General features: G+C 43.8%; 1 protein-coding gene across 8 annotated transcripts in view; it reads right to left on the minus strand.

The window, feature by feature from the left end:
* SHISAL2A (shisa like 2A) overlaps positions 1 to 15,985 on the minus strand; it is a 38,702-nt gene that overhangs the window by 16,588 nt on the left and 6,129 nt on the right. For 4 of the 8 annotated variants that reach the window (XR_010159704.1, XR_010159703.1, XR_010159702.1 and 1 more), the window contains exon 2: positions 11,782 to 11,921. Coding sequence is in view for 2 of the 8 variants with exons in the window: in XM_001146711.7 (XP_001146711.1) it covers positions 11,782 to 11,921 (140 nt within the window). In the remaining 6 variants the exon portion in view is untranslated. Of the gene's footprint in view, positions 1 to 6,072; positions 6,248 to 11,781; positions 11,922 to 12,228; positions 12,339 to 13,824; positions 14,681 to 14,712; positions 14,806 to 15,985 lie in introns of those variants that run through there. The other 4 variants (XR_010159708.1, XR_010159705.1, XR_008539386.2 and 1 more) reach the window with 4 other exon arrangements.

The following is a 15,985-nucleotide window of genomic DNA, read 5'->3' on the forward strand; positions in this document are numbered from 1 at the left end:
TTTAAGAATTCTTTGCATAACCGCATGTCATGCAGATTTTTCCCTGTTTTCTTCTAAAAGTGTTAGAGTTTTTTGGTTTACATTTAGATCTTTTTTGAGATAATTTTTGTACAAGGTGTGAGATCTAGGTAAAGGTTTATTTTTTACTTATGGAAGTTTAGTTGTTTTAACACCATTTATTGAGAAGACTATTCTTCCCCAGTTGAATTGATTTTGCACCTTCATCAAAAATCTGTTGGACAACCTTATGACATCAGTCTACTTCTGGACCATATTTTGATCTATGCGTGTGTCCGTCCCTCCTCCAATACCACACTATCCTCCTTACTGTTTATTATTGTTGCTATACAATAAGTCTTAAAATTGAGTAGTGTGATTTCCTCCAACTTCATTATTCTTTTTCAGTATTACTTTAGTTATTCTAGTTCCTTTGTCTCTCTATATATAAATTTGAGAATTAGCTTATCTATCTATCTATCTATCTATCTATCTATCTATCTATCTATCTATAAAACTGCCATTTTGGCCAGGCACAGTGGCTCACACTTGTAATCCCCACACTTTGAGAGGCCAAGAAGGGAGAATCGCTTGAGCCCAGGAGTTCAAAACCAGCCTGGGCAACATAGCAAGAACCCATCTCTACAAAAATAAAAAATTAACAGGGTGTAGTGATCCCTCTCCAATTGTGGGGGTCTGAGCAGCTGCCAGCCAAGCCTTCCAGAAGTTACAAGACCTTGGCTCAAGTCCTCATTCTGGTATTAAACGTTGTGCTACTTTGTGCCAAACCCTTCTCTTCTCTGGATCTCGGTTACTACTTCATAAAATGGAACAGAAAATACGACTGGCCTCATTTTCTGTGAATTCTTTTCCATTGAGCTCCTTGGGAGGCTGAGGTGGGAGGGTCACTTGAGCCCAGGAAGTTGAGGCCAGATTGTGCCATTGTACTCCAGCCTGGGTAACAGAGCAAGGCCCTGTCTCAAAAAAAAGGGCGGGTTGCAATTTTTATGTTTACTATGTTGAGTTTTGCAATTCATGAACATAGTGTATTTCTCCATTTTAGGTCTTCTTTGATTTCCTTCATCAGCATTTTGTAGTTTTTTTTTTGTTTGGTTGGTTATTTTTAGAGACAGGGGTCTCCCTCTGTTGCCAGGTTGGAGTATAGTGACATGATCATAGCTTACAAGTGAGCCTTGAACTCTTGGGCTCAAGGGATCCTCCCACCTCAGCCACATGCCATCATGCCCGGCTAAGCATTTTGTAGTTTTCTTTTTTTTGAGACAGAGTCTTGCTCTGTCACCCAGACTAGAGTGCAGTGGTGTGATCTGGGCTTATGGTAGCCTCCGCCTCCTGGGCTAAAGCAATCCTCCCATCTCAGCCTCCCAGTAGCTGGGACTACAGGCACATGCCACCATACCCTGCTATTTTTTTTTTTTTTTTTTTTTGTAGAGACAGAAGTCTTGTCATGTTGCCCAGAGTGGTCTCGAACTCCTGGGCTCAAGCGATCCTCCAGTCTTGGCCTCCCAAAGTGGAGGGATTTTGTAGTTTTTAACATACAGAACCTGTACATGTTTTGTTAAATTTTACCTAAGTATTTCATTTATTTTAGAGTAACTGTAAATGGTATTATTGTGTTTTTAGTTTGGGTTTCTAATTTTTTGTTAGTAGTATATATAAATACAATTGATGTTTGGTTTTGACTTTACTGTGACCTTGCTAAACAAACTTAGTTCTTTTTTTTTTTTTTTTTTTTGAGACAGAGTCTCACTCTGTCGCCCAGGCTGGAGTGCAGTGGTGCGATCTCTGTTCACTTCAAGCTCTCCCTCCAGGGTTCATGCCATTCTCCTGCCTCAGCCTCCCGAGTAGCTGGGATTACAGGTGCCCGCCACCAAGCCCGGCTAATTTTGTTGTATTTTTAGTAGAGATGGGGTTTCACCGTGTTAGCCAGGATGGTCTCAATCTCCTGACCTCATGATCCACCCTCCTGGGCCTCCCAAAGTGCTGGGATTACAGGTGTGAGCCACTGCGCCCGGCCCAAACACACTTTGTTCTAACAGGTTATTTTGTGCATGTTTTATAGACTCCTTGGGATTCTTTGTTATTTAAGCTTTCATTTTAAGGCATTCCAACTTGTACAGGGATTTACTTCAACCTTCTCTTCAATACAAGAATCCCCTTAGCTGAATCCCATATTTAGCCTTTTCCTGATTACCTTCCATGGATAGAGGTGCTTTTTTAAAAAACAAAACAAAACAATTTAACAAAACAAAAAAATTTGTTTGTTAAAAAACAAAACAAATTTGTAAAGGATTACGAATTTGTGAGTGAAATATGGCCCAGAGTGATGGAGTTCTTTTTGCAGTATTTCAGGTATACTCTAAATAAGTTCTACCTTTATTGACTCAACATCCATCTCCCTATGGCTTTCCCCACTGATTTCAGCTCTGTTCTCTCGATTCTCATAAAAATGTCTGATCCTCTTGTCCCAGAACAACCTTGCAGAGATCTGAGGCCCTAGGCTGTGAGCCCAGAGTCTCCTCTGTTCAAGGCCAACTATCCCCAGCTCTTTACCTAATCCTCACATGACCTCGTTCCCAGATCTGAAGTAGTCACCTGCCTCTGATCATCTGATTGGTCAAAGTCCATCTCACATTATGGGGCTCTGAGCAACTGGCCAGCCAAGGCTCTGGGGAATCCCTTGGGCTTCCAGGAGTTACAAGCCCTTGGCTCAAGTCCTCATTCTGGTATTAAATCATTGTGCTACTTTGTGCCAAACCCTTCACCTCTCTAGATCTGTTACTACTTCATAAAATGGTGTAGAAAATACAACTGGCCTAATTTTTCTATTTCTTTCCCTTTGAACTCCAAGTTCTGAAGGATTCTGTCTACATAATAGACTGCATTTATTAAGTACTAATTTTTTCCATTCTGTATTAATCAAAGAGCTCTGATCAGCAGGAGAGCACCTATGTTAATTACCCCCCTGGAACTGATATAATTCTAGCTCAAAGAGAAGAAACTTGGTCCCTATAAAACCTTTGCAATATTGTAGCCAGCTGAGGCAGGAGAATTGCTTGAACCTGGGAGGCAGAGGTTGCAGTGAGCCGAGATGGCAACATTGCACTCCAGCCTGGGCAAGAGGGTGAGACTCCATCTCAAAAAAAAAAGAAAACAAAAATTGTTGGGCCAGGCACAGTGGCTCACACCTGCAATCCCAGCACTTTGGGAGGCTGAGGCGGGTGGATCACGAGGTCAGGAGTTCAAGACCAGCCTCTGGCCAAGATGGTGAAACCCCGTCTCTACTAAAAATACAAATATTAGCCAGGCGTGATGGCAGGGGCCTGTAATCCCAGCTACTCGGGAGGCTGAGGCAGAGAATTGCTTGAACCTGGGAGGCAGAGGTTGCAGTGAGCAGAGATCACACCACTGCACTCTAGCCTGGGCCACGGAGCGAGACACCGTCTCAAAAAAAAAAAACAAAACCTTTGCAATATTGGAGATTGCTCAAGAATCCCCACTGCTATGTTTGGGGACCCTCAGGAAATTGGAAACCGAAGTTGGGAACCTACAGAGTAGACGATAAAAAGTTATTTCCGAGATGTGATGGCTGGTGAGTTCTATCCAACTGAAAGTTAATATAGATCATCACTCCTTTGCTTCCAGACCTTATACTCTGTTAATGTGACCTGAGGTTCCACTCACTTTTTTTTTTAGCAATTACATTACATTTTTGGCTTATGTGGGAAGCTGTTAAAAAAAAAAAAAAGGTTAGGCCAGGCGTGGTGGCTCATGCCTGTAATTCCAGCACTTTGGGAGGCTGAGACGGATGGATCACCTGGGGTCAGGAGTTCAAGACCAGCCTGGCTAACACAGTGAAACCCCGTTTCTATTAAAAATACAAAAATTAGCCGGGTGTGGTGGCAGGTGCCTGTAGTCTCAGCTACATGAGAGGCTGAGGCAGGAGAATTGCTTGAACCCGGGAGGCGAAGGTTGCAGTGAGCCAAGATCACACCACTGCACTCCAGCCTGGGTAACAGAGGGAGATTCTGTCTCAAAAAAAAAGGGGGGGTTTTAAAAAAAAGAAAATGGTATATTTGAGATTGCCAACATGTAAAAATTGAAGCGCCTAATAATAATGAAAATGACAGCCACTAATTGTTAAAAGCCTACTATGTGTTTGAGACTAATTAAATACCAGTAAGCATCATTTCTAGTTTTTGCAACAACTTTCTTAGTAGCTATGATGGTACACATTTTAGAGTAAATTGAGGCCGAGAGAAAAATGACTTGCTTAAGGCCACACACTGATAGCAGCAAGGCCAAGATTAGAACCAGGTTTTCTGGCATCTCTGCCCAGCGCTGTGCCTTCCCTCCTTTCTCCAAGGACCTCTGTGGCCAGTCCCCCATTACCTGGGGTTCTCAACCCTGAACATGGGCCTAGCCTGTGGTGACCAGCTTGGAAAGGAGTTCTCAGGTTTTCCCCGTTTGGAGGAGTCAAAACAAACTCATCACTGACTGAAGCATGTTTGGTTCCTCGGTGTTACCTCTCAAGTATGGTTAATTAAAAAGCAGTGGGCTCTGGGGTGACATGACTGAGCCTTCTGTGGAAGGTGGGAGGGGCTGATGAAAGTCATTCTGCAGTATAGGGGCAGCTGCTGCAGGGAAAGGTCTCTGGCTGGGAGGCAAAGGCTTGGCCACCAATTGGCTGGGTGACCTTAGGCACATGACTGCCTCTCTCTGGACCTCAGCTGCCCCATCTATACAGTGAGAGCATCAGACTTTATTTCTAGGAGCTTTTGAGTTCTAGTTGATGAGAATGGCTAATGACCTCTTCACCAACAACTTTCAGAAGAGGATAAGAATTGGACTCCTTAATTTTCCCCCCAGTGTTTTATTATCTTATTAAATGTACCTAGATATCACCTCTACACTCACCTCACTGACCTCATCTGCAAAATGGGAGTTGATAATAATCACCAGGCAGAGTAGTTGAGCAGGTTAAAGGGGATGATGTATTTGAAGTCCTTAGCACAGTGCCCGGCTCAACAGTAGGAACTCACTTTTCTGATCTAGCCAGTTCCTCACAAAGTACCAGAATAAGAAAGTTATGGTCTTCATTGCCATCCCAAGTGTGGGGATGGGATGGGTGTGACGATGATGGGACAGAGTACAGAATGCCTGGGCAGGGAAAGAAGCCTATTTCAGAAACTGCTTTTCCATTTACACTCTGCTCTTGCCAAGGACTCCCCACCCCACCCTTGCCTCCATACTCAGAGCTAAGGAACCGAAGGGACAGTGCAATCATAGGCTTTAGAGTCTGGGAGATCTGGGTTGACATCGCAGTGACACATGCTCACTGGCTATGTGGACTTAGTTCATTTCCCTTGGCTGAGCCTTGGTTTCCTCTGCTATAAAATGGGGGTAAAGACCTCTCTCCATGTCCTATTGAAGCGCAAGAGAGCAAACAGAAATGAAAGTCTATCAACAGTAAAGCTCTGATGAATGTAAGAGAGTGGGCCTGTAACCATCTCAGATGCAGAAGGAAGCTCCTGGGTTGATGCTTTGGGTGCAGAGGAAAGGAGAGGACAACACTTAATGAAGAAGAAGGGTAGGAACTAAGAGCTGAGTTTGAGCAAAAGGCAGAGAGAGCCTAAAGCTGTTATTTAGTAAAAGGTCAGGCAATGCACTTTTCTTCTTAAAAATAAGAAGCAAAAATCAGGACATGCTGTCTCAAATTCTCGTGACTGAATAATCCAGCTGGTGGCTGAGCAGTGAAAAGCGGGAGGATGGTTTCCATTCACAGGGCCGAGGGATGAACTGTATTCCCCTTGAGCCAGAAAAGTAGGAATTAGGGGATGGGTAGGGTGGGGTGAGACTAGGAGCACAGAGCACAAGCCAGAACACCCCACAGTCCTGCTCTAGGAGGATGGAAAGAGCAGGACTTTGGAGGCAGAAAGACACATGTTTGATTTCCAGCTCCACAATCACAAGCTATGTATGACCCCTTGTGCAAATCATCTAAGCTCTCTGAGACCTGATTTTTGCATCTGTAAAATGGGTTATAATGAGATCTACCTCACTGGGATAGCTGGAAAGATTAGAGGAGATGGTGCGTGTGAAATTTCAAACAGTGTCTGGCACATTGTAGGGATGACCCTTTCACAGCAACAGGGATAAGGAGAGGAAGGAGGGTGAAGGGGAGAGTTGGCTCTGTCACTCATTCGGTGACTTTGGGTCTCAGTTTCCTCATCTGTAAAATGAAAGTAATAACATGATCTATACCCTACCCAGTTACCATAAAGAGCAAATAATATGGTACATTTAGAGCTAGTTCATTCCTTTTACCTATATTGTATCAATATTTAATTATTCTATTATACCACAGTTTATGATCCATTCCTCTACCTATGGACATTTTGTTTCCAATATTACAGGTTCTTAAGATGTCTGTCTTTACGAAGCCTCTCCTAATGCAACTATTTAAGGCAGCTAATTAGAAGTAGAATTACTGAGTAACAGGGTATATATATAAAACTAACAATTATATAATATTGATAATTAATTATGTAATAATGAAATATATTATATAATAATATATTTATATATAATTATATATTAGGTACGTTAATATATAATTATATATGATATATTAATATATAATTATATATATTATTTAAATAGATATTGCCAAAATTCTCTGTAAAGTGGTCGTACCAATGCATACTCTTACCAGCAGTATATGAGAGTACCTGCTTCCCCCATCCCAACCTTCCAACCTTCTCACTTTTAATATGATACATTTTTGGGCTTTTGCCAATTTGCCAATGTAATTTTTTTTTTTAATAAAGATTTTTCTTTTTTTCTTTTTTTTTTTGAGACAGGGTCTTGATCTGTCGCCCAGGCTGGAGTGCAGTGGCCGATCTTGGCTCACTGCAACCTCCACCTCCTGGCCTCAAGCAATCCTCCCACTTTAGCTCCCCAGGTAGCTGGATCTACAGGCATGTGCCACTATGCCTGGCTAATTTTTGTATTTTTTGTAGAGATGGGTTTCACCATGTTGGCCAGGCTGGTCTCGAACTTCTGACCTCAAGTGATCTGCCCGCCTCCACCTCCCTAAGTGCTGAGATTATAGGTGTGAGCCACAGTGCCTGGCCTGGATGTATCATTTTTGAATTGCATTCCCCTGATTATTAGTAATGTTGAGCATCTTTTCCCGTGCATTGGGCATTTGCATTTCTTTTTTAACAAATTACATTTTTCTTATCTTTTAAGGTGTACTTATATCAATCCTGCCTTGTTTTATATACAGTTGATTCTCATTATTCACGGTAGTTATATTCTACAAAGTCACAGCAAACACTAAATTAACAAATACTGAATTATTGCTCCTAGGGGAAATACAAGGTTATGTTCCTGTGAGCCTCTGGTCACATTTTTGTCAACTGATCAATATGTAACTTTGTTTTTCTATGTGTGTTTCTGTTTAAAGTGACCTTATTTAATATGTTATTGATTCATTAACATTGAACTCATGGCCAACAGCACTATAACCTAAAACTCATGTCTCTAAAACAAACAAAAACAGGCCAGGCACAGTGGCTCACACCTGTAATCCCAGCACTTTGGGAGGCCAAGGCGGGCATATCACCTAAGTTCAGTAATTCAAGACCAGCCTGGCCAATATAGTGGCCAATATAGTGAAACTCTGTCTCTATTAAAAATACAAAAAAAAATTAGCTGGGCATGATGGTGGGTGCCTGTAGTCCCAGCTACTTGAGAGGCTGAGGCAGGAGAATTGCTTGAACCTGGGAGACGGAAGTGGCAGTGAGCTGAGATCGCACCACTGCACTCTAGCCTGGGCGACAGAGCAAGACTCCATCTCAAAAAATAAAAATAAAAATAAACCAAAACAAAACAGTGAAATCACCCATTAAAAATAAAAAAATACAAAAACCATGGCACTAAATAGACTGAGAAAAAGACACTTGCTTATACCATGAGAGCTGCAAAGAGAAGGCAGAGCATACCTTATTCAATATCACCTAGGATACATGTGTAAATCAAATTTTTTGCTACTCTGTGTGTGCCCACATTTACAAATGACCTCAGAATTGCCTTGAGTATTGATGCTGACGTTACAAGTAAATTTTAGCAAGTAGGGAAATTTGCAAATACAGAATTGGAGAATATGAGGACTAATTGTGTCTGTGTGTGTGTGTGTGTGTGTGTGTGTGTGTGTGTGTATAGATATTTAATGTAATATAATATCTTTGCAGCCCATCATTTGTTTTTTAACTTCACATACAGTGTCATATTATTTGTACTTGATGTAGGGACATTTGCCAATCTTTTCCTTTATTTTTTAGAAAATTATACATTTTATACAAATTCCTATATTTTAATTAGTCTGTTTCTGGACTCTTTCTATTCTAGGTTTTTCAACTTTAGTACTCTATTCTCTACTCTAGGGTTTCTCAACTGGTACTATTGACATTTTGGGCCAGATAATTCTTTGTTGTGAGGTACTGTCCTCTTTATTGTAGGCTGTTAAACAGCATCCCTGGCCTCTACCAATAGTTATCAATAGTATCCCTTCCCCGAGTGTGACAACCAAAAATGTTTACAGACACTGCCAATTGTCCTAGGGGAACAAATTTGTACTCAGTTTAAAACCACTGCATTGCCCAATTCTATTTGTCAATTTCTGTGTCAATATCACAAAACTTATATTTTTAAACAGAAATCCTTTATTTTAAAAAATGTCCTGCTGCCTGATAGAGCAAGTCCCTCCTCTTCTTTGTTTTCCAAAATTGTGTTGTTCACTCTTGCACCTGTATGCCTCTAGATTAACTTTAGAATTAATTTGACAAATTCCATGAAACATTTTTATTTATTTTTATGTATAGGTTAATTTAGGAAGAACTGGCATTTCTATGATATTTAGCCTTTCTATCCACATATGTGCCATATCTTCCATATAGTCAGGTTCTTTTATGTCTTTCATTGACCTCTATAAAAGTTGAAACCAGCTGGGTGTGGTAGCTCACACCTGTAATCCCAGCACTTTGGGAGGCCAAGGCAGGTGGATTGCTTGAGGCCAGGAGTTTGAGACTAGCCTGAGCAGGACGGTGAAACCCCATCTCTACTAAAAATACAAAAAATTAGCCAGGTGTGGTGCTACGCACCTGTAGTCCTGCTATTCAGGAGAATGAGGTGGGAGAATCACCTGAGCCCCGGAGTGCAAGGCTGCAGTGAGCCATGATTACGCCACTGCATTCCAGCCTGGGCGACTGGAGTGAGACCTTGTCTAAAACAAAACAAAACAAAACAAAACAAAACAAAACGTAACGTTGAAGCCTCAGTTGTCTCTGGTCTCCACCAGGCTGGTTCTATGTGCAGACGTTTTTCTTTTCCCCTGCCACTGCCTCTCAGGTCTTTCTCACTCCAAGAGGAGCCAGCTGAATCCTTCCACCCTCAAAAGTGACCCCTCCTGCTTTTTGCTGCTCAGTCACAGCTGGATTATCCACAGTCATCAGGATCTGAGAAGGGTTCTTGTGCTGTTGCTTGTTGTATTTTTATTGTTAACTTGGAAAATTCTTGTTTACAAATGATGGCATTCGGCCCTCTCTTTCTCTGAGACTTAGCTACTACCCACCTTGCCCCTTCTACCTCCCCGATGCCTCCTGTCACCCTTACTTCTTCTTCTTCTTCTTCTTCTTCTTTTTTTTTTGGAGACAGAGTCTTGCTCTGTCGCCCAGGCTGGAGTGCAGTGGCGCAATTTCTGCTCACTGCAAGCTCCGCCTCCCGGGTTCATGCCATTCTCCTGCCTCAGCCTCCTGAGTAGCTGGGACTACAGGCGCCCACCACCAAGCCCAGCTAATTTTTTGTATTTTTAGTAGAGACGTGTTTTCACCGCATTAGCCAGGATGGTCTCGATCTCCTGATCTTGTGATCCGCCCGCCCTGGCCTCCCAAAGTGCTGGGATTACAGGCATGAGCCACCGCGCCCGGCCCCACTTTTTTCTGAGACACGGTCTTGCTCTGTCTCCCAGGCTGGAGTGCAATGGCACAATCTTGGCTCGCTGCAACCTCCGCCTCCCGGGTTCAAGCGATTCTCCTGCCTCAGCCTCCCGAGTAGCTGGGATTACAGGTGCCTGCCACCACACCCAGCTAATTTTGTATTTTTAGTAGAGACAGGGTTTTGCCATGTTGGCCAGGCTGGTCTTGAACTCCTGACCTCAGGTGATCCACCTCCCTTGGCCTCCCAAAGTGCTGGGATTACAGGCATGAGCCACCACAACCGGCTGTCACCCTTACTTCTTTTGCTTAGCTTAAATTTCTCCCCCAGGCTGCCTGGCTTTATTCCCTGTGGTGCCCCAGTGTGAATGACCCTGTCACTGCAGAGGGCTCACTCAGTCCGGTCCACACACATGTACCCACTACTTACCCTACGCTGGGACAGCCTTTCTCTTTTTTTTTGCCTTAGCAACTTCTTCACTAAACTCAACACTAACTCAAGTATCCTTCCCTGTTTGAAATCTTCCCTACACTTTGTATCAAACAATTTTGTGCTTAGTTATATACTTGCACAGACCCAGTGTGGTGACTCAAGGCAGACAGATGTGAGCTGTATTTCAGCCCACCACTTATTAGCTATGACACCTTAAGCAAGTCATCAAAACTCTCTCAGTCTTGCTTTTCTCATCTGTAAAATGGATTTAATAATATCTATTTTGAGCATTGGCTACCAAACTATACTGAAAGATCTTTTGCCAATAGAGACTTCCTTCCTCCCTTCCTTCCTTTCTCTTTCTTTCTCTCCCTTCCTTACTCCCTCCTTCTCTTTCTTTCTTTCTTTCTTTCTTTCTTTCTTTCTTTCTTTCTTTCTTTCTTTCCTTTCTTTCTTTCTTTCTTTCCTTTCTTTCTTTCTTTCTTTCTGAGACAGTCTCGCTCTGTCGCCCAGGCTGGAGTGCAATGGCGCCATCTCGGCTCACTGCAACCTCCATCTCCCAGGTTCAAGCGATTCTCCTGCCTCAGCCTCCTGAGTAGCTGGGATTACAGGCGCCTGCCACCATGCCTGGCTAATTTTTGTATTTTTAGTAGAGACAGGGTTTCACCATGTTGGTCATGCTGGTCTTGAACTCCTGACCTCGTGATCCACCTGCCTCGGCCTCCCAAAGTGCTGAGATTACAGGCGTGAGCCACCGCGCCTAGCCCAGAGACTTGTATCTTTCATAATACCTTTCAGGAAGTTGTCAAAATGTGTGTAAAAATGGCTTGTGAAAAAGCAACACTTTATTTTTGGCCCCTTAGAGGCACTTGATAACCTATACTAACGAAGAAATGGGTAGTCTGGAACATCAGATTATTTAAAAAAACGCATACACACAATAAAAGTGCTTGTATTTCATTTCTGATAAATTATGAGTTTGGAAGCAGCAAATTTTAAAAATTAATTCTATTTTGTTTGGGTTAATATTAAAATCAGTTTGCATTCCCCAAGGCTAAAATTAAAACATCATCTTAAACAATCCACAACATGGATTAATCTTTGTGTGACAAATGGAGTGTTGTCTACATTAAATTATTTTGACAAACAATGTAAACATGAAGAGTTTAGGATGGAAATGTTTAGATCACGAATCTCCTGAAAAATGTGCCGCTGCTTCTGCATATTCCAGGAATAGTCATGAGGCAAATGTTCCAAACATCATTTCTACATTTCTCCCCGCTGAAAAGGTGCTAGTCTACCGAATACAAGGACATCACCTGGCAACTTCCTTACCTGCTGTCTGTAAGCTCAAGCCCAGGTCCAACTTTGTGTGGGGCTTAGAGCTGATGAACAGGTAGCAGAGCACACAGGCGGTAACAATGAAGGCGAGAAGAACCACTGCTGCTATGGACAGGCCTATGAGAGCGCCAATGCTGGGAAGAGAAGACCACATGGGAGCTGAGAGTCAGGAAGGGACTTGGGAGACAGATGTTATAAAAGTGTTGTAGCTAGGCTAGAATGAGCCTGCTGGGAAGAAAATGTACAGAATAAAAATATTAAAAAAACAATTTTAGGCCAGGCATAGTGGCCCATGCCTGTAATCCCAGCAATTTGGGAGGCCGAGGCGGGCAGATCACTTAGGGTCAGGATTCAAGACCAGCCTGGCCAACATGGTCTAAACACTAAAAATACAAAAATTAGCCGGATGTGGTAGTGGGCTCCTGTAATCTGTAATCTCACCTTCTCGGGAGGCTGAGGCACGAGAATCACTTGAACTTGGGAGGCGGAGGTTGCAGTGAGCCGAGATCGTGCCACTGCACTCCAGCTTGGGTGACAGAGCAAGACTCCATCTCAAAAAAAAAAAAAAAAAATTAGTGTTGTGTTGTAGGAATCAGCTTTGACTTTTGTTTTGTCCCTACTTGTCTTAAAGAAGCTTTCTATGCTTCAGCATGGGAAAGAAAGTGCACCAACTATATGCCAAGGACTCACCACCAAGGACTCATACCTGACCCCGCTTGGCAGCACCATCTCCTTCCCTCCCTACTTTCCTCACCTGCTCCCACCCCAGGGACCTGGAGATGGTCTTAGGGGACCCCCCATACTGCTGTTTCTTAAGAATCAAGACACATATAGTAGGCCTTAGTTAAAAGCCAGCTCTCCTTCCAGCCTTAGGTAATTTCTTTTCATTTTGTCTTAAGACAAGTTCTTGCTCTGTCACCCAGATTGAACTGCAGTGTTGCCATCTAGGCTCACTGCACCCTCAACCTCCTGGGCTCAAGCAATCCTCCCACCTCAGCCTCCCAAATGGCTGGGACCACAGGCATGTGCCACCACGCCCAGCTATGTTTTTGTATTTTTTGAAGAGATGGGGTTTTCCCATGTTGCCCAGGCTGGTCTTAAATTCTTGAGCTCAAGCAATCTACTCACTTTGGCCTCCCAAAGTGCTGAGATTACAGGCATGAGCCACCATGCCTGGCACCCCCTCCCACTCACCCCCGCCTCTTTTTTTTCAAAAAAGAAAATAGAGACCAGGTTTTGCTATGTTGTCCAGGCTGGTCTCAAACTTCTGGCCTCAAGCAATCCTCTCACCTCAACCTCCCAAAATGTTGGGATTACAAGCATGAGCCAACCGTGCCCAGGCAAGCCTCAGGTAACTTCTGACCCAACCTCCATGGTTCTGCTGACAACGTCAGTGTCAACTCCATGTCTCAAATACCTCCACTGCTGGTCCCTCACCCTCCAACCTCACTGCCTCTGGCCCCAAGTCAGGCCTTGGTCACCTGGTCTGAAGGAAGAAACAGCTTCCTTTTTTCCTCCCACAACACTCAACACAACACTTCTGACACCAGATGTATGGGGGGTTTTTCCCCACACATCAAGCAATTCTCCAGCAGACACCATCAATTCTGGCACCATCTCTAGGCAAATAGTGTCAGCTCCCACAGGTTACGGGCTCAGTCCCACAAGACTCCCTCCTGCCCTCCCATACCAGTTGCAAGTAGTAGGTTGTCACCTATACTTCTGACCCACCAGCTATAAATCAGTGTGCCCATTGCCCCTTCCTTGGGGTTGATTAATTTGCTAGGACAGCTCACCGAACTCAAAAAAACACTTATGTTTACCAGTTGATTAGAAAGGATATTACAAAGGATACAGTTGAATGGCCAGATGGAAGAGATACATAAGGCAAGGTATAAGGGAGGGGCGTGGAGCTTCCATCTGGTCTCCAATCACACAACCCTCCAGGGACCTCCACGTGTTCAGCAATCCAGAAGTTCTCTAAACCCTGTCTTTGGGATTTTATGGAGGCTTCATTACATAGGCATGATTGATTACCATTGGTGATCAACTCAACCTCTGGGCCCTCTCCCCTCCCTGGAGGTTGGAGTGAGGTGGGGCTGTAAGTTCCAGAGCTCTAATCACATGGTTGGTTTCCCTGGCAACCAGCCCCCATCCTAAGGCTCTCCAGGAGCCCACGATGAGTCATCTCATTAGAACAAAAGATGCTCCTATCACCCAGGAAATTACAAGGAATTTAGGAGCTCTGTGTCAGGAACTCGGGGTTCAGAGACCAAATTTTAGAACAAATGATGCTCCTAGCATCTCTATCTACAAGGGCTTTAGGAGCTTCAACTCAGGAACCAGGGGCAGAGACCAAATATGTTTTTTTGTTTTTTTTTTTTTTGAGACAGAGTCTTGATTCTCCTGCCTCAGCCTCCCTGGTAGGCGGGATTTCAGACCTCAAGTGATTCCCCCGCCCTTGACCTCCCAAAGTGCTGGGATTACAGGCATGAGCTACTGTGTCCGGCCAAGACCATGTTTAATCAGCCTTATCCTCCCATTATCTAGGCCCTGGCATGTGGTAGGCAGTTGGTAAATATCCCTTGGTACCTACTATGTGTCAGGTGTTATGGAACACTCTCCCAATGAGAAGGTATAGGTGGCATCAGGCTTTGTCCTTGCCTACCCTTTCTTCTCTAGCTCTCCTGCCCATTTTCTTCCCTGACTCTGGCCCCAGACACCTGTCCTTGCCACTTCTGCAGGATTTCGCTCCCTGTTAGTTAATGGCTAATTTCACTCAACCAAAACACCTGAGAGCTTTGAAGAGTCTGCCTTCCCATGGCTAAATAAATTATTGGACATCTCTGCAATGGAACAGTATAGCATATATAGAGACCTTATTAATGATATAGATGTTTTCAGGCAGGGCGATGTGGCTCATACCTGTAATCTCAGCACTTTGGGATGACAAGGCGGGCCGATCACTTGAGTCCAGGAATTCAAGACCAGCCTGGGCAACATGGTGAAACCCCATTTCTACAAAAAATACAAAAATTAGCCTGTCATGGTGACCACATGCCTGTAGTCTCAGCTACTCAGGAGGCTGAGGCAAGAGGGTTGCTGGAGCCCGGGAGGTGGAGGCTGCAGTGAGCCATGATGGTGCCACTGCACTCCAGCCTAGGTGACAGAGCAAGACCCTGTCTCAAAAAAAAATGTTTTCAGATCTTTTAGATTTTAATATGTTTTGTTTTGTTTTTTGAGATGGAGTCTCACTCTGTCACCTGGGCTGGAGTGCAGTGGCGCAATCTTGGCTCACTGCAAGCTCCGCCTCCCGGGTTCATGCCATTCTCCTGCCTCAGCCTCCCGAGTAGCTGGGACTACAAGCACCCGCCACCACGCCCAGCTAATTTTTTGTATTTTTAATAGAGACAGGGTTTCACTGTGTTAGCCAGGATGGTCTTGATCTCCTGACCTCGTGATCCGCCCACCTCGGCCTCCTAAAGTGCTGGGATTACAGGCGTAAGCCACCACGCCCAGCCTAGATTTTAATATCCAAGATAATGGATAAATTTTTATGAACTTATTGATAATATTAATTGAAAAGAGCAGGACACACTACTAATTACATGGCATAACCCCTATTTAACTAAATAAGTATACATATATGCATAACTATACACATGTATACATGTAAGGTTGATGGAGATACACCAACTAACAGACTGTCTCTGGGTATAGTTCAGGATGTGGATGTCCTGTCTGGGGCCCCTTGGATCTTATCATTGTGGAATATTCTGATACTCTAGCCAAAGTTTCCTTCTTTTTTTTTTTTTTCTGAGACAGGATCTCACTCTATCACCCAGGCTGGAGTACAGTGGCACCATCATGGCTCACTGCAACCTCAACCTTCCGGGCTCAAGTGATCCTCCTGCCTCAGCCTGTTGAGTAGCTGGGACTACAGGCATGTGCCACCACACCGAGCTAATTTTAATATTTCTTTTTACAGACTGGGTTTCACCATGTTGCCCAAGGTTGTCTCCAACTCCTAGGCTCAAGCAATCTGCCCGCCTTGGCTATCCTGGCCAAAGTTTCTATTGCAAACAGCTGTTACCTCTTTGTCTGAGGGGTTTCTTGGGCCCAGAACAGGCTCTGTGGACACACTGGCAAGTCAATAGTGCAGGATAATCAATACCTTCCTTACCCCACTAGCCCATGA

Source organism: Pan troglodytes, chromosome 1 (genome assembly GCF_028858775.2).
Source record: "Pan troglodytes isolate AG18354 chromosome 1, NHGRI_mPanTro3-v2.0_pri, whole genome shotgun sequence".
NCBI lineage: Eukaryota > Metazoa > Chordata > Mammalia > Primates > Hominidae > Pan > Pan troglodytes.